Genomic DNA, 27540 nt, shown 5'->3' with positions numbered 1-27540 from the left:
CTGTTTGTATAATTTATTGATCATAAGATTTGGCAGAAAACTGATATGATTGTTCTAACAATGGCCATTAGCCCTAAAAATGCAGTATCATACCATATTTTGCATTTTTAAATGAAATACATTCAACAACTTGCCTCATACTCCTCTAGTTATGACTTTGTATTTACAGACATATTGAACAGGACAAGGCAGAAGTTACAAGCAATCACAAATGAGAAGTATTTATGATAGACAACCTTACACCTGGTGTATTTTTCAATTGTGTTAAAAAGCAACCGCTCTCTCACGATGTATTCCATCATATGACTCAAGGATTTCATTCTACTACAAGCAGTCTGTCAAGGTTTGGAGGAACACCGCTGCCAGCATAATAACCTAGTTGAATACTCTGCAATGGTTTGATTGCATGGCCTAATTGACCCATCAACAAATGCATTATGATTCGATTTTGGAACGAAAGTAAATAAGACGTCAGAAACAGAATAGTGCTTTTTCTCTGATAAATATCTCGTTTCTTAGAATGTCTGCATTATCATTGCAGCAGTAAAAGTGTAAGGAGAGGAGAGCATTTCTATTTTCCACCCCATCAGTCATCATGTCCAATCAGGACATGCATCACTCCTGAGAGACATAGGAAAACCAGAGCCATTTATCATCATCAGTAACCTCTGCTGGAAGAGGAGAAGGAGGGTGGGCATTGGGATCAGGACCTCACCCACCCTCGTTTTACTTTCCACCTGCTACAGGGCCCAGTTTAGACATCTTGACAATAGCAGAACTTCTTTGTTTCAGGTCTCTCTTGAAAAACAGGTCTTCCTCAATGGGACAACCTGTGTTAATAAAGGATAAATACAAATGTGTCTCACAGAGCCGCCTCTTGCCTTTTGGGAGCCCTAAGCGGGAATTTTTTTAAATAACATTTCCTGTGGTTCTAGACATTTTGCCTTGACAAATGCCATGTTAATACGATATCTGGGTGTATAAACAAAATCAATGGGGGCCTTCTGGAGGTAAAGGGCCCCTGGAGGTCAGGGCCCATGGGCACGTTCCCTTCGAGCCCAGCAGGTAATTCAGCCTTGAAGGTTTATTTTATTTATTTAACTAGGAAAATCAGTTAAGAACAAATTCTTGTTTAGATAGCTGACTAGACTAACTTACCTAGCAATCTTATAAAATGTTAGCTGACATGGGCTAATAGAGTTACTGTCAGTGACTGACATTATAGAAGAACTGCTGATGCACTACCAAATTTTTTAATTGCACGTAAAATCAAAGTTAATTGGTTGTGTACACACAGTTGTGTATTCTACTATGCTATCTCAACAGTAAGTTGTCCTACGTGCAGCTTCTAGTCTGGTGTCTCACTCTGAATTAATTGGTTAGTGTTGTGGAGGGTGAGTATTATACCGTTGCCCCACAGTTCGTGGAGAGAGAATGTGAACCTCATTTTTCTCTCCGGTTTTAGGGTCCTGTTTCTCCTCATTTTTTGGAGAGAGTGTGGTAAGCTCGTGTTGTTCCCCAGCATGTTTCCTGTGTTTTCTTGTGTCTCGGTTCACCAATGTCTTTGCAATCTCTTTGTGCTTCTTGATCCGTTCTTTCCTGTTAAAGGGATATTTTATTTGTTTTACTGACAGACAGAAAGAAGTAGCAAGGCAAACAATCCAAGACTGAAATGATTTACTTTACTGAATAAACGACAAAGTGTAAATTCTGTAGTTAGTAGTAATACCATGTCATAGTGTCTTACTTGAGAATCTCAAATTTCCTGTCTCGGTAGAAGGAACTCGTGCTCAACATGTAGACAAATATCATATCACATGCAAATTTTCCCTGAAACACAGGTAAGGTTCAAGTCAAGACATACAATAGAGTCACATTAATCATAATAGAAATAAGGCTAACACCCCCAATAAAGCTTCAGGCAACTTCACAGGCCATAGTGAAAAAAACAAAAAAACACTAACTGTCCTGTGGATGTGTACAGCAGACTTCAAAGAGCTGTCTCCTCAGATAAATAAGACTGAAATAGGGCACTAAAACATTTTGCCAGGGGGCAGACGGCTTCTGAATGCCAAATTGACCCCTATACACCCAAGGTACTCCTGTAGATATGACAGGTTTAGACAGTGAAAAGAAAATGTAGTGATATTGCTTAGACCTCCACAAATGTTTCAGATCTACAAACAAGGGGATAGGGATCGATTTGGAATGAAGAAGATTAGTATATTGTATGAAAAATGACAGGGGATCGCCCTCTTGTGGTGATACAGTGCATTCAGAAAGTATTCAGACCCCTTGACTTTTTACATATTTTGTTACATTACAGCCGTACTATAAAATGGATGAAATTAAATACAAATTCTCATCAATCTACACACAGTACCCCATAATGACAAAGCGAAAACAGGTTTTTAGAAATGTTTGCAAATTTATTACAAATAAAAAACAGAAATACCTTATTTACATAACTATTCAGACCCTTGGCTATGAGACTTGAAATTGACCTAAGGTGTATCTTGTTTCCATGGATAATCCTTGAGATGTTTCTACAACTTGATTGGAGTCCACCTGTGGTAAATTCAATTGATTTGACATTATTTGGAAAGCCACACACCTGTCTATATAAAGGTTCCACAGTTGACAGTGCATGTCAGAGCAAAAACCAAGCCACGAGGTCGAAGGAAATGTCTGTAGAGCTCCGAGACAGGTTTGTGCTGAGGCACAGATCTGGGGAAGGGTACCAAAACATTTCTGCAGTGGCCTCCATCATTCTTAATTGGAAGAAGTTTGGATCCACCAAGACTTTTCTGAGAGTTGGCCACCCAGCCAAACTGAGCAATCAGGGGAGAAGGTCCTTGGTCATGGACGTCACCAAGAACCCGATGGTCACTCTGAAAGAGCTCCAGAGTTCCTCTGTGGAGATGGGAGAACCTTCCAGAAGGACAAACATCTCTGTAGCACTCCACCAATCATGCCTTTATGGTAGAGTGGCCAGATGGAAGCCCCTCTTCAGTAAAAGGCATATGACAGCCCACTTGGAGTTTGCCAAAAGGCATCTAAAGGTCTCTCAGACCATGAGAAGCAAGATGCTTTGGTCTGATGAAACCAAGATTGAACATTTTGGCCTGAATGCCAAGCGTCACATCTGGAGGAGACCTGGCACCATCCCTACGGTGAAGAATGTAGCATCATGCTGTGGGGATGTTGTTCAGCAGCAGGGACTGGGAGACTAATCAGGATTCAAGGGAAAGATGAACGGAGCAAAGTACAGCTATATCCTTGATGAAAACCTGCTCCAGAGAGTCCAGGACCTCATACTGGGGCGAAGGTTCGCCTTCCAAAAGGACAACGACCATAAGCACACAGCCAAGACAACACAGGAGTGGCTTTGGGACAAGTCTCTGCATGTCTTTGAGGGGCCCAGCCAGAGCCCGGACATGAACTTGATTGAACATATCTGGAGAGACCTGAAAATAGCTGTGCAGCGATGCTCCCCATCCAACCTTACAGAGCTAGAGAGGATCTGCAGAGAAGAATGGGAGAAACGAGACTCGAGGCTGTAATCACTGACAAAGGTGCTTCAACAAAGTACTGAGTAAAGGGTCTGAATACTTATGTAAATGTGATATCAGTTTTACATTTTTAATACATTTGCAAAAAACTCTAAAAACCTGTTTTTGCTTTGTCATTATGGGGTATTGTGTGTGGATTGATGATGGATTTTTTTTTAAATAATCTATTTTAGAATAAGGCTGTAACGTAACAAAATGTGGAAAAAGTCAAGAGGTCTGAATTCTTCCCAAATGCATTGCATTTCAAAGCATTTGATAGCATCCAATCTGGGCATGCTGCATGAAACAGAATTACAGAGAAATGTATTTTGGGGGGGAGAAAATAGACAAGCATGTGTATTGGAAACAAACACAATCTATTAAATTACTTACCATGCCCATAATAGCGAGCCCAGACCCAATAGCTATTACTGTGGGAATGATATTGAATTTTCCAGCCTGAAGAACACAATAAAGAACAAAGATCATTTGATCTGACACAGACTGTAATATTACTACTACCAACCCATTCAATTAGACAAGTAAGTGTATCTAGAACCACTGTCATACCCGTCCATTCACCATGATATCAAAGCGAATCCCATAGACTTTATACAAAGTCCGATAGCTCTCTCCAGCTTCATCTTTGTAATAACGGGCATATCTGGAAAACAAACAAATCAGCTGTTTAGAACAGAAATGTCAACAACTGCTTGGTAGAGATGGACCTGAAATTAAATACAGTACTTGGAGAGAGCTCAAGCTAATAACTTTTCAGAATTAGTGCATGGATTATTATATCTGCATGAAGTAAAATGTGCTTAAGATGCAGTACAAGGATCTTAAGCACAACAAATTTGAAACCCGTTGTACAAATTGGATTCATAAAATATCATGCGAATTGCAACACCAACAAAAAATGGGGACCCGTTTCGGCTCATGAGCACCACTTTCAAAACTACTGGCTGAAATTATACAAAAGTTTGGGAACATTACTTTAATGTATGTCAAGATGTACCTGAAGTTGTAGCCTGATGTGACAGAGCTGTTTAGGTTCATATCCAAACGAGTAAAGCTGTACTCTGGGTTACACTGTGAGTAGTCCTTATCCAAATCACAGTTCCACTCAATCAGAATTCCAACTGACCCACCCTGAGAGAGAGAGAGAGAGAGAGAGAGAGAGAGAGAGAGAGAGAGAGAGAGAGAGAGAGAGAGAGAGAGAGAGAGAGAGAGAGAGAGAGAGAGAGAGAGAGAGAGAAAGATTACACTATTTATGAATAAACACCTGTGCTTGACATTGCTCTAAATATGGAGAATGAATCTATTGCCCTGCTATTCAAGATTTACTTTCTTAACCTTGACTATGAACTGTGGTCACATTTACATCAACTCCTCATGAAACATTAACAACTAGGAACATAAATATACTGTACTTCACAACATTAAAACTGGCAACTCTAATGATAACACAGTAGCTACTACACTGCTGATCATCTTTGCCATATATGGTAAGAATGGCTCTGGTTAACCCATTGTCTTGTTCTATGCTGGGTGTTCGGCTATATTAACAACAAAAGTTAGTGTTTACTTGTAAATGTCTACCCTGAGCTTACTAGGGAGTTGAGGTGAAAGCACTTTATGCAGGGCTCTGTGACAAGTCACTTAATACAGATCTAGCAACTGCTATGTTTCATATTGTTGTTGTAAATATGCAACCATCATTGTTATTCATTTAAATGTCAGGCCTAATGACTGCAGCCTACATGGCAAATGTCCAATTACATGTAATCAAAATGATGGTAATTACCTAACTGCCTGAAAGCAAGCATCATTATCATATGGACTGGAGGAAAAGAGAATTACACCACTCCCACACTGCTTGGATAGAATGATGAAAGCCTGAAAAGCCTAATTTGGACTCAGTGTTTAACAAGAAACCCAACCCTCTATGCCAGGTCTCTCTCTGCCAGGGAAAGCGGTCTCCTGACCTCAATGGGACAACTTGGTTAAATAAAGGATCAATTGAAAGATTAAAAAAACAAACATTTATGTACCATTACAGCCATGTCCTGAAAATCATGTCCAGTCCTCCTGACTAGGTCTCCCAGACGGAAGATGGGGCAGTAGGGATGTAGGTCGTTGTCATAGGAACATCTCTTTAGATAGGAGTCATTACCGGTGTCCAGGACATTTGACCTGCGGGAAAAGGAGACAGAACAGGACATGTCATTTTTTTTATATATGATTAGTAGTCCAGTATCATACTTTCCTTGGCTAAATCTAAAAAAGGTCATAGGCCTAAACCAGTAAGAATGAACAACTAAGTTATCTTATCAGCTTGAAATGACATGCTTTTCTCTTTAACCCTTAGATAAGGAATAGCACAGAGTTACATATATCATCTATAATTTCTTAAATATCTCATATGGCACTGCAAATATATTATGCTATTTCAAGCTGCACATCTACTAAATTGTTCATTTTATTCATGCTGCTCATTCAGTAACTTCAAATCTGTCGTTCGGACCCTGAACAAGGTAGTTAACCCACTGTTCCTAGGCCGTCATTGAAAATAAGAATTTGTTCTTAACTGACTTGCCTAGTTAAATAAAGGTAAAAAAAATATATGAAGTAACTTCATAGTTCAAGCACTTCATAGTTTAGACACTTTCCATTCCATATGCACAATGTAGGGGAGAGTGGGGTATGTTGAGACATTCTTTTACATTCAGTATCACTACGTCAAGGGAAATATAGTATTCTCTCTAGCAAATATATGTACATTTATTTCAGGATATTGTGTATCCCTGGATATAATCTGAATTATTGTAAACATAACAGTTTTGAAAATATAGTTTGTACAAAACAACTGGTCTCTTGGCACAACTTACCCTGGGTATGGGGTAAATTGAGCATAGGGACAGCGTAAGTTGAGCCACTTTGGGGTAAGTGGGTGCTGTTGCCCTGTGCCAGTGGTGGGTGATGGTAGGTCAAAGTTGAATTAATGGAATGGGAGTGTGGTATAATTGTACATCTTCAATGTATGCCTACATTCAGCTATACACTGAGTATACAAAACATATTTCCATAACATAGACTGACCAAGTGAATCCAGATGAAAGCTATGATCCCTTATTGATGTCACTTGTTAAATCTACTTCAAATCAGTGAAGAAAGGGAGGAGACAGGTTAAAGAAGGATTTTTAAGCCTTGAGACAACAGAGACATGGATTGTGTATGTGTGCCATTCAGAGGGTGAATGGGCAAGCAAAAATATTTAAGTGCCTTTGAACAGGGTATGGTAGTAGGTGCCAGGCGCACTGGTTTGTGTCAAGAAATGCAACGCTGCTGGGTTTTTCACGCTCAACAGTTTCCGGTGTGTATGAAGAATGGTCCCCCACCCAAAGGACATCCAGCCAACTTGACACAAAATTGTGGGAAGCATTGGAGTCAACATTGGCCAGCATCCCTGTGGAACGCTTTCGACAACTTGTAGAGTCCAAGCCCCAACAAATTGAGGCTGTTCTGGGGGCGGGGTTCCTAATGTTTGGCATACTCAATGTAGATATCTCTGTTTAATATCACTTACTCTTTCATTTCTGGACCAGAGGTCTGGGCCAGGGATGATGTTTCGATGTGCCAATTCATAGGAACGTTTTATGCATTTGAGGCTACGAAGCCCATTAAACTGGTCCATGAGATTCTTTATGTGTTTAGCAAGCTCAGACCCCATTGTCATCAGATAAGATGGTGTGTACCTCTGCTACTCTAACATAGCCTCTCTTTCACACAGGTTCATGTTCATTTAATTTTTTGTCAATGTTCCTCTTCAGTGTCATTCAGTACATGTTCTCAGCCCTTACTGCTGCTCAAATGGACTCCCCTTCTCTGACTTCCTTGGCTGCACTCTCAAGAACCTCAAGGGGGGTTAGACCCCTGCTTGTTTTATGTTTGTATATACGGGGATGATGATGTCAGCTCTGTAACAATACAAATCTTGAGTTCATATGCATGACACATTGCAAAAATACTATGCATAAAAATGACAAAATGTTAACATCAACTTCACCCAAAGGCAAACATTTTGACTATATTTGCCCACACAGCTTCAAGGATGCACTTTCATGCTAGGTTTAGGACCTCATATTGTAGCTTATAAGAGACCCCAACTGATGTTCAAAACTATCTGCTTTGGTTAGAAACCTGAAACCTCTAACACAATACATTCATTTTTTAGACCTAACTTGCTTACCACTTTTTCCATGTGGTTTCAAGCCTTCACAGACTCAATGAAATGATGACCTCTTCTTAAATATTTGGTCACATTATTCAATTTATGTATGGTTTCCTAGAAACACTCTCCCCTAATCAAAAGATCTACAACTGAAATGATGAATCATGAATTGGCAGAGGTCTGATGTCTCTGTGCTTTCCGATTAGGCTTGAAAAGACAACACCGATGTTCTGGCTGATGAACCCTTCTACAACAACAGCCTTACATACTGACATGAGAGAACAGTGAGCCAATCAGATCTGTTCTGACACCTGTCCTGGACTGGGCCTGCTCTGCTGTCAAGGACGTCTCAGATGACCGCTCCACTGTCTCACTGAACACACACATACACACACGCACCCAGTATGCACGTGCACAGACACACACACACATTCACTGGGCCCTGGGCGATATGGCTATGGGTGTATATAAATAGAAGGGACTGTGCACCCTCATAGCTATCCAAAGCAGTTCTAGGACATGTATCCCCCACTGCCCTACTTACACATACTTAATGATCTATGTCACTGACACTGACTGTTTCCCTAGAGACAGATAGCCTCTACTACCATGAAGTCTGCATGAACAAGCCCCACTTCACTTACTTGGAGAATTCAAACTTCGGAAACCTGACAGAGTTCTTGATGTAAATTGTGAAGATTTCTGACTTGCTTAATAAGGCCTCCCTGGAAAGTAAGGGGGAAAGTGTTAAATCACAGTGACTTCTACATAATGGAAAATAGATTATTAGGACAAGGTACTTCAGAATACTGAAGTACATAACATAGTTTATGTAGTGGGTACATTTATACTGAGACTCAATGCAAAAGTGGCAATTTCATTATTTTCACAGCAAAAGAGGATGAATTCTCACAAGGGTTTACGTCCCGTCTCAACAGGACACCAGCCATGTATCTCACAGGTCCCTGTAGAGTTTAAACACAGGCCGGTCTTCACCCCTGCAGGGAAAGGTAAAGATCGCTGTCAACATCCTGGAAATACATAATAATCTTGGGGGACATTAGGGTGAAGGGTAATGCGTAGGAGTTACCAACGTTGAATAATTTTGTCATGCAATATTTTTCTAAGGAATTTCCTAGAGAGACATTTGTCCAATTCCAACGCTGGTGATTCTCATAAGCTTTCTACACATTAGCGGTATACATGTGCATCTAAGAGAAATGTGATCATAGCCCGTGTTCATCTGTAAATAAATGTTAATATTGGAAATAGAAATAGAAATGAGATAAAGACTGCCCCAGTTAACCATATTAGTCCTTACCATTGCCAGCAACTACCGCCTCACCCTCGGCACAATCCCCATTGTTTACACATTGGCCATCTGGCACCTTAGGGCTCTGGAGAACATAGGACACGTTGCTGCAGTTAAAAATGCAAGCCTGTATTCAAAGCAATGTATTGAAGAGCCTAGAGATGATGACAACATACAATGGTGAAACCACAAAACCACAGTGGGGAGCACCATTTGAATGCTAAAGCAATTTAGGAAAACACAATGTTATTGGACCAGTGAACAGTGACAAACTGAACCCTTCATACTATGAAGTTTTTATCTTCATTAAATATAATGAATCAATCATTCATAACTTATCATAGCGGCACTGAAAGCGTACTTTAACATAAAATAAGCAATTATTGGAAGACAATAGCAAGGTCAAGCCATCTTTCTCTGAGGAAAGAACTGTTGGGCCTGAGGCATTACAAATAAAGCTCTATGCAGTTTGGATTCTGACATCCGCCTCAAATTACTAGACGTTTTTTTCTGCTTACTTTGCCATATATGGTAAGAACCATAGCATCATCAATGCTGACTTAGTGGAATTTAATATCCTTGTTTGATTGGATCATTAAAGTATTGCTATCTCAGCTGCACAGTCATCCAATCTCTATCTCAGGGGAATATTTGAAAATAAATTCAATAAACAAGATTTTGTCTAGATTATGGTAGTACGAAATTGCTTTTCACTCACCTCAGCACAAAACCCAAGGCTCTGATGCGGGGTCTCGATGTAATTTGTAACAATGAAGAAAACCTGTTCACCCTGAAAAACAACAACAAGCTAAAACTATACTTTCCTCAATCAGGTTAGTCAGGGGACTGATAGACTGTGTGTTGACTATACAAAATTAAGTCCCTAAATACATATTCTTTAGTCAAAATCTTTAATAAGCTTAAATATAAATAGCACAGTTTCTCACCACATATTCATATAGTTTTACAAAATGAAAGAGATCCAGTGATGGCTGACTGGGCTCACCATGTGGACAAGAGCAGGCTTTTCTATTGAATCTGTTTATCATTGAGTCGCTAAAGGTTAAGTGAATTATACTGATTAGAGTTGAGAATCAACTCCCTATCTTTTATTTAACAAGACACATGAAATGGAGAGTATATTGAGGAAACAGACTCATAGCTAAAATGCATATAACGATTGTCCTGTTGCTCTACAGCCTGTACAGTATAACGTCCAATGACATTTCCATGACCATACAAGATAAACATGATTTAAAGAAGAGTTGAAGAGCACTCTAAACACGTGTCAACTTCTCATATGCTAAAACAGTACCAAATGGATTTTCAAAATAGCTGACAAAGATGCTTATGCCAATGTTTCATAAAATGCACTTCTCTCATGATATCGCCAGATATACTGTCTCTATGGATGTGATGTAAATCTGCATGTGGTGGCCTGTTACTTTAAAAATCAGGTGGGTGTGATTGAAAACTGATGAAAGTGAGTTAATGGAGATACCTCATAAAAATGTTACGCATTGTACTTGAAAACATACAATATCAATGACATGCTATATCACTGACTGAGCTTTGGCTTCAACTCAATAAGACTTGAATGAATCATTTAGCAGTAGGCTGTGTACTGTGTGTCGGCTCTACCTGTGTACATAAAACCTCCCAAAAAGTCCCTGAATCTCACCGTTGGAGGTATAACATAATCCTCAGGCCCCCACAGGCGAAGTCCAGTTTCCGTGTTGTTGGTCATGACCACTCCTTTCAGCTTGGTGATGACAGAGCTCTGGACGGTCTCTTCCCTCGATTGGTACCCCTTCTTAAATACTAATACCCACCTGAGAATTTAAACACACTGATTATTGATTGATTGATTATTTTCTGTAAATTCATTAATTTGAACTCTCGGTCACATATGAAAATAGAGTAGTTGTCAGTCACGTATAAAATTAACATGGATGGTTATTTGAACAAACTTGGATCCTTCATGTGCTGAGTGCAGAGTGTTCATAAGACACAAATGTAAAATGCATTCTATAACACTGTTATAGAATACTATAATACATGGTAATGAGATGAGGGAGAGGAGGCAGTCATGAAAGGATACTTTCATTTTGTGGAGGAATGATTTGTCTCTGTGACATGGGTGGATTATTTAGGGTCAAAAGTAATGTAACAAAAAAATGGGTACATGATGTTAAAAGTTAATGACGGTAGCCTCGTGAAGGATGAGATATATAATCCTTCTGGAATTCTAGGTCTCTGGAATTATTATTGCAAAAATGTATTTAAAAAAGTATATTGTCTGTATACTCTCATAGTTCATCAAGATAGTCATCTAAGGGTACCTTGGTAAAGCTGGTTTGAGATTCGATATTCACCAGACATTAGGACCTAAAAACTTCAATAGCTCCCAAATGATTTGAGCTACATACTGTACCTCAGGTTGGGTTATTTAGGAAGGAAAAAAGGTGTACAAAATTGCACGTCATATTTTCCAGATTCCGACCCGTGTTTCATAATCACATGGCAACAGTGTAGGGAGCCTGGTGCTATGGTAATGCAGATAGTTAGGAACTGTCAAACAAAGTGCATGATCACATGGCAACAGTGTAGGGAGCCTGGTGCGGTGGTAATGCAGATAGTTAGGAACTGTCAAACAAAGTGCATGATCACATGGCAACAGTGTAGGGAGCCTGGTGCTGTGGTAATGCAGATAGTTAGGAACTGTCAAACAAAGTGCATAATCACATGGCAACAGTGTAGGGAGCCTGGTGCTGTGGTAATGCAGATAGTTAGGAACTGTCAAACAAAGTGCATGATCACATGGCAACAGTGTAGGGAGCCTGGTGCTGTGGTAATGCAGATAGTTAGGAACTGTCAAACAAAGTGCATGATCACATGGCAACAGTGTAGGGAGCCTGGTGCTGTGGTAATGCAGATAGTTAGGAACTGTCAAACAAAGTGCATGATCACATGGCAACAGTGTAGGGAGCCTGGTGCTGTGGTAATGCAGATAGTTAGGAACTGTCAAACAAAGTGCATGATCACATGGCAACAGTGTAGGGAGCCTGGTGCTGTGGTAATGCAGATAGTTAGGAACTGTCAAACAAAGTGCATGATCACAATATTCAAATTTCACCACGTGACTTTGCAACCTTATTTCTACTGTCCATTATTCCTTATATAGTGAAGCATGTTGTACACCCTTTAGTTTTCTCATACAATGAAAGGAAAGGTGGATACCTCGTCAATGATTCATACATTTTTTTTAAATCACTTAAAATTCAATAGCTCCTTGACCATGTGACCAAGACACCTCAAATCAACTTTGGAATGTTGTCCCTACCACAGCGTAGGGACACACATCACACCCATTGGTTTTCTGAAGTTTAAAAAAAGTTATTGTACTGTAATTTATTCTTTCTAATCTTTTTTTACTTAGAAATTCAATATCTCCTTGATCACATGACCTAAGCACCTTAAACCAACTTTGTATTGTTCACATCATAGGGAAACACATTGAACAACTTTTGGTTTTCCTATAAAGTGTTTACACAATTTTATAATCAATATTTGAAAATGTAAAAATTCAATATCTCTTTAACCAGGTGATTTAGCAACCTCATTTCAACTGTCCATTATTTTTTATATAGAGAGGCAGGTTGCACACACTTGGGTTTTCCTATAAAATACATGATTTTACATAAATATATGAAACTTTAACAAATCAATAGGTGAATTTATAGATAGAATTTCTATAGCTCCTTGATCTAAGTGAGCAGTCGGATTGCAGTGGTCATGAAGCTGCCCCTGCCTCAGTTGGTCATGAATGCTGGTGTATGTACTGTATCTCAGACCAGAGGGCAGACTCTGGAAGAAGCCACACAGATTGTGAATTGAGTCCCCAGCTCTTTGTGTTGCCTTCTTCATTTGCCTGTGTGTCATACAGCCTCTAAAGGCCTGAGCACTGCTGCTTTCAGACAGCAGAGCCCATACTGACTACCTTCCGCAGCTTGATGCAAAATGTGGCAGGTGTAATAGCTCAGCAGGATTGTGGGAACTACATTGATGCGCCTCAGTCTCCATAGCAGGTAAATGTGAAATGTACTGTGTTTACAGTGAAGTTAAGGCATCTGCCTGTAATAGTCCATAAATAATTGAAATTGATCCACCTCTCTATCTGTTCTCAATTGAGGGTCAGCTGAAGTAATGAAATCAGCCTTCTTTCTGAAGTCAAAGAGGACCTCTTCCGCTTTCTCCACACAGTGATTTGTAAATGGTGTACTCTGTAATAGACTCCATTACTTATTACATGTCTATCACCAATTTGTCATGCATCTTTATTTCTTATTTTATTCCATGTTTTCAGACACTGCTGATGATCATCTATTACCATGTCTACCTCCAGTTTCTAAATATAGCTTCAATCTCTAGCCATAGCTAAAAGACTCATGATATCTCCAGGAGTGAGAGTACATTTTTTGTCTTAATCTGTTGTTGTCTAGTACGGCCTTTTTGCTATCTAGGGTCATCTACTTAAAGTGCAGCCTGTCTTTCCAGTAGCATACTTGGTGTGAACTGCTGATTGCTCATAACCTGCAGCTGATTGTTGACACATCAACCAGGATTAAGGCTGTCGCTGAAACAAAGACAGTTCTTCAGAGTTTTTCGAGGAATGAAGGTGAGGAAGGCTCCACAGCATTCTCTCACTTGATCTTTCCTAGTTATTTTCAGATGATCTCATTTTGCTCTTTTGTAGCTTTGTCAACTATGTGTATGTTTTCTATACCTGTTTGCTCCTCTCACTGTAGGCTTTAAAGACTATCCCCACCCCTTGACAGCAACCCTTCTATCAGAACAGTGCTGCAGGCAGCTGAGCCAAAATGGAGGAAAACTACATTTCCAAGGATGACCTATCATCCTTTCACTCCCTCTTCTCTACATGCTGCTAAAGCCACTTTATATCACTCTACATTTCAAGCTTCTCTCTTTAACCGTAGGAAACTATTTTCTACCTTCTCCTCCCTCTAGCCACTCAAGCCATAGACTGACAACAACAGGCTCCTGAACAAGCCATAAGACTGCTAAATACCTAACAGAATGGCTATACAGACTATTTTATTTGTTGTCTTTGCACTGTCTTTATGCACACATGGCCAAAAGTTTTGAGAATGACAAATATTCATTTCCACAAAGTTTGCTGCCTGAGTGTTTTTAGATATTTTTGTCAGATGTTACTACTATAATCCTGAAGTATAATTACAATCATTTCATAAGTGTCAAAGGCTTTTATTGACAATTACATGAAGTTGATGCAAAGAGTCAATATTTGCAGTGTTGACCCTTCTTTTTCAAGACCTCTGCAATCTGCCCTGGCATGCTGTCAATTAACTGCTGGGCCACATCCTGACTGATGGCAGCCCATTCTTGCATAATCAATGCTTGGAGTTTGTCAGAATTTGTGGGTTTTTGTTTGTCTATGTTACATTCCCCAGTTTCTGTGTTGTGGTTTTGTTTGTATGTGTGTGTTTCAGGAAATGGCTTCCTGAAATTCCCCCCAAGCAGCTGATTGGTCGGCCACATCGATGATTGGAGGTCTGACCCCACCCTCTCGTCAGGGGATACATCCGTATCCCATTACAGACTCCTTCTCTAGCTATATAAGCCAGTGTTCTGTTGCTAATAAGAGAGATTATTGATGTGCGTGTGTCACGGTTTTCTTCTGTGGACGAAGGATCGGACCAAAGCGCAGCGTGGTTAGTGTTCAACATGTTTAATAAAGACCATAAACGTAAACACTACAAAATACCAAAAGTGAAAAACCAAAACAGTCCTATCTGGTACAAAGACAAAAGACAGGAAACAACCACCCACAAAACCCAACACAAAACAGACTAGCTAAATATGGTTCCCAATCAGAGACAATGACTAACACCTGCCTCTGATTGAGAACCATATCAGGCCAAACATAGAAATGGGAAAACTAGACATACAACATAGAATGCCCACTCAGCTCACGTCCTGACCAACACTAAAACAAAGAAAACACAAAAGAACTACGGTCAGAACGTGACAGTGTGTGTGTGTGCGTGCATGCGTGCTGATGGGTAAATTCTGTGTTTGTTGTTGTTCAGAGTTTTTTGTTAAATATTGTATAGCCGCTGCTTCTGAGGTATGTGTGTGCCAATAGGATGCAGTGGTTTTGATTATTGGAATGGTTTACTTACATTTGTGTTATTCTGTTTCATTTGTTCCCAGGGGGGAAGGGGAAGGCACCTAGGGAGTGCTTAGGCAAGAGGCCTGCGGGCATACATAACCCGTAGTGTTTACTGTCTATACACACTAGGTAAGACCTCGGCGGACCACCCCCTATATTTTGGTTAGTGCACCGGGTGGTGCTAAGTCAGATAAGTAGTGGGTAGGCAGGTAAGGTAGGAGAGGAGGCTTTGACATTTACTTTCTTTGCTTTGGTTCTATTCAGCCCCTTTTTCCCAAATGCACCGTGTGAAGGAATAAATTCCCAGTAAACGGTAAATTCTCAGCCTTTGTCATCCTTACTACCACCTACAATCCCATACCTTTTTTACTCCACGGGGAGTCGAGTTGTAGCAGGGTGTTGCGTTCCCTCTAAGAGGTGTACGTACGTCCACCCGCTTCTTGAGGATTGACCACAAGTTCTCAATGGGATAAAGGTCTGGGCCATGGACCCAAAATATCAATGTTTTGTTCCCCGGGCCACTTAGTTATCACTTTTGCCTTATGGCAAGGTGCTCCATCATTCTGGAAAAGGCATTGTTCGTCACCAAACTAGTCCTGGATGGTTGGGAGAAGTTGCTCTCGGTGGATGTGTTGGAACCATTCTTTATTCATGGCTGTGTTCTTAGGCAAAATTGTGAGTGAGCCCACTCCCTTGGCTGAGAAGCAATCCCACACATTAATGGTCACAGGATGCTTTACTGTTGGCATGACACAGGACTGATGGTAGCGCTTACCTCTCCTTCTCCGGACAAGCTTTTTTCCGGATGCTCCAAACAATCGGAAAGGGGATTCATCAGAGAAAATTACTTTACCCCAGTCCTCATCAGTCCAGTCCCTGTACCTTTTGCAGAATATCAGTCTGTCCCTGATGTTTTTCCTGGAGAGAAGTGGCTTCTTTGCTGCCCTTCTTGACACCAGGCCATCCACCAAAAGTCTTCGCCTCACTGTGTGTGCAGATTAGAGGTCGACCGATTAATCGGACTGGCCGATTAATTAGGGCGGATTTCAAGTTTTCATAACAATCGGAAATTGGTATTTTTGGACACCGATTAAAAAAATATTTTTTTACACCTTTATTTAATCTTTATTTAACTAGGCAAGTCAGTTAAGAACACGTTCTCACTTTCAATGACGACCTAGGAACGGTGGGTTAATTGCCTCGTTCAGGGGCAGAATGACAGATTTTCTCCTTGTCAGCTCGGGGGAGCCAATCTTGCAACCTTACAGTTAACTAGTTCAATGCAATAACGACCTGCCTTTTGTTGCACTCCACAAGGAGACTGCCTGTTATGCGAATGCAGTAAGCCAAGGTAAGTTGCTAGCTAGCATTAAACTTATCTTATAAAAAACAATCAATCAATCGAGTTAACTACACATGGTTGATGATATTACTAGATATTATCTAGCGTGTCATGCATTGCGTATAATCTGACTGAACATACAAATATCTGACTGAGCGGTGGTAGGCAGAAGCAGGCGCTGTTAAAATTCATCCAAACAGCACTTTCGTGCGTTTTGCCAGCAGCTCTTCATTGTGCGTCAAGCATTGCGCTGTTAATGACTTCAAGCCTATCAACTCCCGAGATGAGGCTGGTGTAACCGAAGTAAAATGGCTGGCTAGTTAGCGCGCGCTAATAGCGTTTCAAACGTCACTCACTCGCTCTGAGCCTTGGAGTGGTTGTTCCCCTTGCTCTGCATGGGTAACGCTGCTTCGATGGTGGCTGTTGTCGTTGTGTTGCTGGTTCGAGCCCAGGGAGGGTCGAGGAGAGGGACGGGAGCTATACTGTTACACTGGCAATATTAGAGTTCCTATAAGAACATCCAATAGTCAAATGTTAATGAAATACAAATGGTATAGAGAGAAATAGTCCTATAATTCCTATAATAACTACAACCTAAAATGTATTACCTGGGAATATTGAAGACTCATGTTAAAAGGAACCACCAGCTTTCATATGTTCTCATGTTCTGAGCAAGTAACTTAAACGTTAGCTTTCTTACATGGCAAATATTGCACTTTTACTTTCTTCTCCAACACTTTGCTTTTGCATTATTTAAACCAAATTGAACATGTTTCATTATTTATTTGATGCTAATTTGATTTTATTGATGCATTATATTAAGTTAAAATAAGTCTTCATTCAGTATTGTTGTAATTGTCATTATTACAAATAAAATAAAATAAATCGGCCGATTAATCGGTATCAGCTTTTTTTGGTCTTCCAATAATCGGTATCGGTATCGGTGTTGAAAAAGCATAATCGGTCGACCTCTAGTGCAGATGCACTCACACCTGCTGCCATTCCTGAGCAAGCTCTGTACTGGTGGTGCCCCGATCCCGCAGCTGAATCAACTTTAGGAGACGGTCCTGGAGCTTGCTGGACTTTCTTGGGCGCCCTGAAGCCTCCTTCACAACAATTGAACCGCTCTCCTTGAAGTTCTTGATGACCCGATGGTTGATTTAGGTGCAATCTTACTGGCAGCAATATCCTTGCCCGTGAAGCCCTTTTTGTGCAACGCAATGATGACGGCACGTTTCCTTACAGGTAACCACAGAGGGAGAACAATGATTCCAAGCAATGATTCCATGATTCCAAGCACCACCCTCCTTTTGAAGCTTCCAGTCTGTTATTTGAACTCAATCAGCATGACAGAGTAATCTCCAGCCTTGTCCTCGTCAACACTCACATCTGTGTTAACGGGAGAATTACTGACATGATGTCAGCTGGTCCTTTTGTGGTAGGGTTGAAATGCAGTGGAAATATTTTTTGGGGATTCAGTTCATTTGCATGGCAAAGAGGGACTTTGCAATTCATTGCAATTCATCTGATCACTCTTCATAACATTCTGGAGTATATGCAAATTGCCATCATACAAACTGAGGCAGCAGGCTTTGTGAAAATTAAAATGTGTCATTCTCAAAACTTTTGGCCACGACTGTACACACTCACGCACACATACACTCCAGCACACACAACAATGCACACACATTTATACTGACTCTACACACATGCACACACACTCACATGCAATCATCACTTACACTGCTGCTACTCTGTTTATCATATCCTGATGCCTGGTCACCTTACCTCTATACATACTGTATCTACCACTATCACTCCAGTATTCCTGCACATTGTAATTATGGTATTGGAACTGACCCTGTATATAACTTCTGACGTTCTCATGTTCTTATTTCTATTTTTTGTGTTTTTGTTCTACCTTATGTTATTTTTAGCTCTTCATTGATATTGATTACTGCATTGTTGGGTTTGGAGCTTGCAAGAAAGGCATTTCACTTGACCTGTGCACGCACAACTTGAAACTTGAAACTAATCCTCCACTCCCTCCCTGTCTGCGGATAACTTTGTCAACCACTTTGAAAAAAAGGCTGATGACATCCGCTCCTCATTCACTCAGCCTATTGAGTCCACTGGTCCCACTCACACAGAACTATCCTACGCTGACCTCTTTCTCTCCTCTCTCTCCAGATGAAATCATGCAACTTGTGAGGTCCAGCCTTCCAAACAACCTTCCCTATCGACCCCATCCCATCCTCCCGTCTCCAGACCATCTCTGCTGACCTTCTCCCATTCCTTACTTCCCTCATCAACTGATCCCTGACCACTGTCTACGTCCCCTCTGACTTTAAAATGTCCAGAGCCCCTTCACTTCTCAAGAAACCAACCCCCAACCCAGATCCTCCTCTCCACCTTCTCAGGGCTGGGCGTCTCAGGCTCTGGACATTCTTGGATTGTATCCCACCCTGCAGAGCGCTTCTACTCGGTAACGTGGAGAGGATCTGTGTCTGCATTACGTACTCACTACTGGTGTCCCCCCAGGGCTCGGTTCTAGGTCCTCTCCTCTCTATACACCAAGTCACTCAGCTCTGTCATATCCTCAAATGGTCTCTCCAATCATTGCCATGCGGATGACACTCAAATACTACCCCCCTTCTGACACTCAGCCAGCGACACGCATCTATACGTGCCTGGCAGATATCTCAGCTTGGATGTCGGCCCACCACCTCAAGCTCAACCTCGACAAGATGGAGCTGCTGTTCCTCCCAGACAAGGCCTGCCAGCTCCAAGACCTCTCCATCACCATTGACAAATCCCCGGTGTCTCCCTCCCAGAGTGCAAAGAACCTTGGCACTCTGGGACCTTGGACAACACCCTGTCATTTTCTGCAAACATCAAAGCAGCGACTTGTTTCTACAGGTTCATGCTCTGCAACATCTGTAGAGTACAACCTTACCTCACAAAGGAAGCAGCGCAAGTCCTAATACAGGCACTTGTCATCTCCCGTCTGGACTACTGCAACTCGCTGTTAGCTGGGCGCCCCACTTGTGCCATCAAACCCCTGCAACTTATCTAGAACGCCGCAGCCTGACTGGTATTCAATCAATCAATTCAACCAAGTTTAATAGAAGAGATGAACCACAATGCCTTTCATATTCAAACTACAGAAGGACTTGAAAAATAAATTGCACTAGAAATTGGATTTAAATATTCAATTTAACAAAACATTTGACAAACTATGACAAATTAAATAATTTGAGCTTCTACCCTTCTGCCCAAACAATTTGAGCTTCTACTTTTAAAGATCCACCTTTCCAGAAACAATTCTCTCACCGTTGCCGCTTGTTTTTGACCACCTTCAGCCCCCAGCTGTGCCCTGGACACCATATGTGAATTGATCACCCCCCATCTATTTTCAGAGTTCGTACTGTTAGGTGACCTAAACTGGGACATAATTAACACCCCGGCCATCCTACAATCTAAGCTAGATGCCCTCAATCTCACACAAATGACCAAGGAACCTACCAGGTACAACCCTAAATCCGTAACCATGGGCACCCTCTTAGATATCATCAGGACCAATTTGCCCTCTAAATACACCTCTGCTGTCTTCAACCAGGATCTCAGCGATCACTGCCTCATTGCCTGCGTGCGTGATGGGTCCGCGGTCAAACGACCACCCCGCATCACTGTCAAACGCTCCCTAAAACACTTCAGCAAGCAGGCTTTTTCTAATCGACCTGGCCCCGGTATCCTGGAAGGATATTGACCTCATCCCGTCAGAGGATGCCTGGTTGCTCTTCAAAAGTGCTTTCCTCGTCATCTTAAATAACCATGCCCCATTCAAAAACTTTGAACTAAGAACAGATACAGCCCTTGGTTCACTCCAGACCTGACTGCCCTTGACCAGCGCAAAAACATCTTGTGGCGTTCTGCATTAGCATCGAATAGCCCCCACGATATGCAACTTAGGGGAAGTCGGAAACCAAAAAACTCAGTCAGTTAGGAAAGCTAAGGCTAGCTTTATCAAATGGAAAGTTGCATCCTGTAGCACTAATTCCAAAAGGTTCTGGGACACTGTAAAGTCCATGGAGAATAAGAGCACCTCCTCCAAGCTGCCCACTGCACTGAGGATAGGAAACACTGTCACCACCGATAAATCTACGATAATCAATCATTTCAATAAGCATTTTCTACGGCTGGCCATATTTTCCACCTGGCAATCCCTACCCTGTCCAACAGCTCAGCAGCCCCTGCAGCAACTTGCCCAAGCCCCCCTGCTTCTCCTTCACCCAAATCCAGACAGCTGATGTTCTGAAAGAGCTGCAAAATCTGGATCCCTACAAATCAGCTGTCTGGACCCTCTCTTTCTAAAATTATCCGCTGAAATTGGTGCAACCCCCATTACTAGCCTGTTCAACCTCTTTTAGTCTGAGATCCCCCTCTTCAAAGCGGGAGACACTCCAGACACAAACCCTTATAAACCTATATCCATCCTGTCCTGCCTTTCTAAAATCTTTGAAAGCCAAGTTAACAAACAGATCAACAACCATTTCGAATCCCACCGTACCTTCTCCAATATGCAATCTGGTTTCTGAGCTGGTCATGGGTGCAGCTCAGCCACGCTCAAGATCCTAAACGATATCATAACTGCCATCGATAAAAGAAAGTACTGTGCAGCCATCTTCATCGACCTGGCCAAGGCTTTGACTCTGTCAACTTTTATTTTACTAGGCAAGTCAGTTAAGAAGAAATTCTTATTTTCATGACGGCCTAGGGACAGGGGGTTAACTTCCTTGTTCGGGGGCAGAACGATAGATTTTGACCTTGTCAGCTCGGTGATTTGATCTTGCAATCTTTCAGTTAGAAGTCCAACACTCTAACCACTAGGCTACCTGTTGCCCCAATCACCTCATTCTTATCGGCAGACTGAATAGCCTTGGTTTCTCAAATGACTGCCTCGCCTGATTCACCAACAACTTCTCAGATAGAGTTCAGTGTGTCAAATTGGAGGGCCTGTTGTCCGGACCTCTGGCAGTCTCTATGGGGGTGCAACAGGGTTAAATTCTCAGGCCGACTCTTTTCTCTATACAGTGGGGCAAAAAAGTATTTAGTCAGCCACCAATTGTGCAAGTTCTCCCACTTAAAAAGATGAGAGAGGCCTGTAATTTTCATCATAGATACACTTCAACTATGACAGACAAAATGAGAAAGAAATTCCAGAAAATCACATTGTAGGATTTTTTATGAATTTATTTGCAAATTATGGTGGAAAACTTTTGTAAAACACACTTGCTCCAGGTCATCTATAGGTTTTGCTAGGTAAAGCCCCACCTTATCTCAGCTCACTGGTCACCATATCAACACCCTCCAATAGCATGTGCTCCAGCAGGTATATTTCACTGTTATTCTCCAAAGCCAACATTTCCTTTGGTCGTCTTTCATTCCAGTTCTCAGCTGCCAATGACTGGAACGAATTGCAAAAATGATTGAAGCTGGAGTCTTATCTCCCTCCCTAACTTTAAGCATTAGCTGTCAGAGCAGCTTACCGATCACAGTACCTGTACACAGCCAATTTGTAAACACCAACTACCTCATCCCCATATTGTTACTTATCCTCTCGCCCTTTTGCACTCCAGTATCTCTACTTGCACATCATCTGGAATACCTAGGATAGGATAAGTAATTCTTCTCACCCCCCCCCCCCCTCCCCCTTAATGATTTAGATGCACTATTGTAAAGTGGCTGTTCCACTGGATGTCAGAAGGTGAATTCACCAATTTGTAAGTCGCTCTGGATAAGAGCGTCTGCTAAATGACTTAAATGTAAATGTATCTGCACATCTATCATTCCAGCATTAATGCTAAACTAATTATTTTGCCTCTGGCCTATTTATTGCCTACCTCCTCATGCCTTTTGCACACACTGTATATAGACTTTTTTCTACTGTGTCATTGACTTGTTTATTGTGCCATTGGCTTGTTTATTGTTTATTCCATGTGTAACTCTGTGTTGTCTGTATCACACTGCTTTGCTTTATCGCGTTCGCAGTTGTAAAGGAGAACTTGTTCTCAACTAGCCTACCTGGTTAAATAAATGTGAAATAAAATACAAATGACCTGATGCACCTGTAACCGATGTTAAATGGCTAGCTAGTTAGTGGTGGTGCGCGCTAATATCGTTCCGATCAGTGATGTCACTCGCTCTGAGACCTTGAAGTGGTGGTACCCCTTGCTCTGCAAGGGCCGCGGCTTTTGTGGAGCGATGGGTAACGATGCTTCGAGGGTGACTGTTAATGTGTGTAGAGGGTCCCTGGTTCGAGCCCAGGTAGGGGCGAGGAGAGGGACGGAAGCTGTACTGTTACACACCCTCATAGGAACAGCATGGGAGAGCACGAGCAGGCCAGTGACTCGGCTTCCGTAATAGGGTCAGAGGCAGAGAATCCCAGGAGAGTGTGGGGACCCGGCCAGACAGACACAGAAAGGGTGGTTCCTCTTGCCAGTGCCTTGCCGTTCACCTCAATCATAAGACCTCCTGAAGAGATGAGTCTTCAGTAAAGACTTAAAGGTCGAGACAGAGTCTGCTTCTCTCACACAGATTGGCAAACCATCCCATAATAGAGGAGCTCTAAAAGAGAAAGCCCTGCCTAGCTGTTTCCTTTGAAATTATTGGGACAATAAGGAGGCCTGCGTCTTGTGACCGTAGCATATGTGTAGGTACATTATGTATTGCAGGACCAAAACAGAGAGATAAGTAGGAGTAAGTCCATGCAATGCATTGAAGGTTAACAGTTAAACCTTGAAATCAGCATTAGCCTTAACAAGAAGCCAGTGTAGAGAGGCTAGCACTGAAGTAATATGATACAATTTTAGGGTTCTAGTCAAAACATATTACAAGAAATGTTGCTAAAATACCCATAAAACCTTTTTCCACCATTCCTTTTTCCCATATGGAATTTTAGAAATGCTTAAAATAAGGGCAGTGTTTCGTGTAGGCTACCCTTGGTGTGATGTTTTGAACTGTGTAAATCTCTCTCGGACAAGGTGACGGACATGGTCTATTAATATATTTGGCTCTATTTACACTCAGATTCGAAAATGCTAATTATCATCAAAGTGGACATTATGCAAGACTACAAATCCCTGAAAGCTCCTCCACATAATCTCTAGCTGAAATGTTGCCAATTTATTAATTACTCAATTTAGCTAGCGTTAGATCATTAATCCAGAGATTCTTACCTTTTCCTCAATTCCGCAGTCTCATTCAGATCATCATGGTATTTGTAGTTCTTTATGATAGCCACATTAACAGCTAATTAGCATTTCATTTCAGGGGGGTAAGTAAAAGCAAATATATTGATAAATCTCACCTTGTCCTAGGGAGATTTATACTGTTATCAAAATGACACACCAGGGTAAGCCTACACGAAACACAACCCTTATATTAAGGGTTTCTAAAATCCCCTATTTATAATTGCGACCTGGCCAAGATAAAGCAAAGCAGTTCGACACATACAACAACACAGAGTTACACATGAAGTAAAACAAACATACAGTCAATAATACAGTAGAAAAATAAGTGTATATACAATGTGAGCAAGTGAGGTGAGATAAGGGAGGTAAAGGCAAAAAAAGACCATGGTGGCAAAGTAAATACAATATAGCAAGTAAAACACTGGAATGGTTGATATGCAGTGGAAGAATGTGAAAAGTAGAGATAGAAATAATGGGGTGCAAAGGAGCAAAATAAATAAATACAGTAAGGAAAGAGGTAGTTGTTTGAGCTAAATTATAGATGGGCTATGTACAGGTGCAGTAATCTGTTAGCTGCTCTGACAGCTGGTGCTTAAAGCTAGTGAGGGAGATAAGTGTTTCCAGTTTCAGAGATTTTTGTAGTATGTTCCAGTCATTGGCAGCAGAGAACTGGAAGGAGAGGCGGCCAAAGGAAGAATTGGTTTTGGGGGTGACCAGAGAGATATACCTGCTGGAACACGTGCTACAGGTGGGTGCTGCTGTGGTGACCAGCAAGCTGAGATAAGGGGGGATTTTACCTAGGAGGGTCTTGTAGATGACCTGGAGCCAGTGGGTTTGGCGACGAGTATGAAGTGAGGGCCAGCCAACGAGAGCGTACAGGTCGCAGCGGTGGGTAGTATATGGGGCTTTGGTGACAAAACGGATTGCACTGTGATAGACTGCATCCAATTTATTGAGTAGGGTATTAGAGGCTATTTTGTAAATGACATCGCCGAAGTCGAGGATCAGTAGGATGGTCAGTTTTACAAGGGTATGTTTGGCAGCATGAGTGAAGGATGCTTTGTTGGGAAATAGGAAGCCAATTCTAGATGTAACTTTGGATTGGAGATGTTTGATGTGAGTCTGGAAGGAGAGTTTACAGTCTAACCAGACACCTAGGTATTTGTAGTTGGCCACATATTCTAAGTCAGAGCTGTCCAGAGTAGTGATGTTGGACAGGCGGCAGGTGCAAGCAGCGATCGGTTGAAGAGCATGCATTTAGTTTTACTTGTATTTAAGAGCAATTGGAGGCCACGCAAGGAGAGTTGTATGGCATTGAAGCTCGTCTGGAGGGTTGTTAACACAGTGTCCAAAGAAGGGCCAGAAGTATACAGAATGTTGTTGTCTGCGTAGAGGTGGATCAGAGACTCACCAGCAGTAAGAGTGACATCATTGATGTATACAGAGAAAAGAGTCGGTCCAAGAATTCAACCCTGTAGCACCCTCATAGAGAATGCCAGAGGCCCAGACAACAGACCCTCCGATTTGACACACTGAACTCTATCTGAGAAGTAGTTGGTGAACCAGGAGAGGCAATCATTTGAGAAACCAAGGCTGTCGAGTCTGCCGATGAGGATGTGGTGATTGACACAGTCGAAAGCCTTGGCCAGGTCAATGAATACGGCTGCACAGTATTGTTTCTTATTGATGGCGGTTAAGATATCATTTAGGACCTTGAGCATGGCTGAGGTGCACCCATGACCAGCTCTGAAACCAGATTGCATAGTGGAGAAGGTATGGTGGGATTCGAAATGGTCGGTAATCTGTTTGTTGACTTGGCTTTCGAAGACCTTAGAAAGGCAGGTTAGCTTACTGGATTTGGGAGAAGGAGAAATTGGGAAGGCTTGGGCGAGTTGCTGTGGTGGGTGCAGTGCTGTTGACCGGGGTAGGGGTAGCCAGGTGGATGGGTAAAATGAATGGTGGAAAAACGATTGGAACCATTTGCTTGTTTGACCGCTAGGTTTTATGGGTATTATGACTCATACTGTAGTTCTCTATTGAAGGAGCGCCAGGCGACCTACACAATTAATGTGTGATTATGAAACTCGAGTCTGAAAATAAGACATGTGCAATGTTGCACACCTTTTTTTCCCATCATAAAGTACCTAACTGGAGGTATGTAGCTCAAATCTTTCGTTATCTATTGAAGTTTGAAGGTCCGAATATATGACGAATATCAAAACAACTTTTACCACAGTCTTGAACCGTGAATATTGTAATGAAACAGCAGGGAGCAGGTCTCGAAACCTCGACCTTCGAGCCCGAGGTCTGGCGCGCCATCGACTGTGCCGCAAAAGCATGCTCGATCAGCAGAGTCGATTTCCGCCTTTATAAATCCAGGGTCGTTACAATATTATAGTCATGAGGGAACAACACTCGAACTCCCTAGTCCCGTTTCATGATGACAGTTTGAACGAACTCAAAGACACCCACGATTGACAATGAAATCTATTTGCGACTTTGTATGGAAATAATTATTGTCATTTTAATACATTATTCATGCTGTAGTATCGATTATTTCTTAATCGCTAACATCCAATAAAAAAATACATACACCTCACCCGATCACGTATGCCAGCACACAGATCTGAAAAACTCTAAATGAGATTCCCAATTTTCTGTTTTCGGCGATGACATATTTTTCTGTCTTGAAATTAAGGAAACCCAGGAAAAATGATCCCCAAGTCAATTCGCCCATATTCCTGTCCCCAGAGTTCGACAGCTGGTGATCGCGAGTGTGACAGCACTGAAGTTAGTGTCACTGGCAACTGCATGGGCTTTGATTAGTCCAAGTAAATTGCTGCAATTCCAATGACTTGTGCCTCGGCTAACCTACCATGAACGCGGTTTTAGTTTCTTCTTTAAATTGTTAAATTGATAATGAAACGGAGACTGTAATAAAACATAACAATAATGTGTATAAATTATCATTCTTAATTAAATCAGATATCTGGTCAGCTAATAATTAACAGCGAATACTTGCAATGAATAGATATATTCCCATGACTGCCCATTTTAAACATTACCTTCACCCTATACCAGGGGTCGGCAACAGGCGCCCCAAGTTATTTTTTTAGGCATCAAAAAAGACTGTAAAATCACAAGGAATTCATCAAAAAAAATGTTTAATTTAGAAAATATTTTCCCAAGTACTCCCACAAATAAAAAAAGAGACATGTGATCGTGTTTCAATGTAATCACGGTATGAAAGTATAGTTATCTTCAAATGCAACCTCTCTTTGGATTCAGATGCGGTCAATTAGCAGTTTAGAAATTATTATAATTATGTTCCGAGCCCGACCATTCTCTCTGACAAAAATGTGTATTGATTAGGGTACTCGAGGACTGTAGTTGGGAAACACTGGACAACACAACAGTTTAATGTGTATGAGCTATCAAATATGGCAAGAGCAGCCCAGCTGGGCTGCAAAAATACAATTGTTCAGTTGAGTAGCTAACTAGAGCAAAGGTTAAACAATATAAAAAATCTTACATTGGAAAATGTGGCCAGGACTGTCTGGGTAATAGACTAAATCTTATGTCCATTCTAACAAGCAATATGGTGTTAGGTCTATTAAATATCAAAACACATTGC

General features: G+C 41.4%; 1 protein-coding gene across 4 annotated transcripts; it reads right to left on the bottom strand.

Annotated features, from left to right (window-relative positions):
* LOC135550707 (P2X purinoceptor 5-like) lies at positions 1–26732 on the bottom strand. Of its 4 annotated transcripts, XM_064981757.1 has the most exons (13): positions 26507–26731; positions 10779–10929; positions 9816–9887; positions 9107–9182; positions 8699–8783; positions 8430–8510; positions 5606–5747; positions 4570–4703; positions 4122–4215; positions 3945–4010; positions 1748–1830; positions 1408–1599; positions 1–830 (listed from the first exon to the last, which is right to left on the bottom strand). In XM_064981757.1, exons 1-13 carry the CDS (start codon positions 26641–26643, stop codon positions 818–820), a joined length of 1326 nt encoding a protein of 441 aa, XP_064837829.1. In that variant the 5' UTR covers positions 26644–26731; the 3' UTR covers positions 1–817. The 4 variants fall into 4 exon arrangements, with proteins under 4 accessions (XP_064837829.1, XP_064837828.1, XP_064837827.1 ...); XM_064981756.1 differs by having other exon boundaries at positions 1–1599; positions 4134–4215; positions 26507–26732; XM_064981755.1 differs by having other exon boundaries at positions 1–1599.
* Between the last annotated feature and the right edge of the window lie 808 nt (positions 26733–27540).

This window comes from Oncorhynchus masou, chromosome 12, assembly GCF_036934945.1.
Source record: "Oncorhynchus masou masou isolate Uvic2021 chromosome 12, UVic_Omas_1.1, whole genome shotgun sequence".
Taxonomy (NCBI): Eukaryota; Metazoa; Chordata; class Actinopteri; order Salmoniformes; family Salmonidae; genus Oncorhynchus; species Oncorhynchus masou.
Note: the sequence above shows the minus strand (reverse complement) of the source record. Positions and strands in the feature narration are given on the sequence as shown.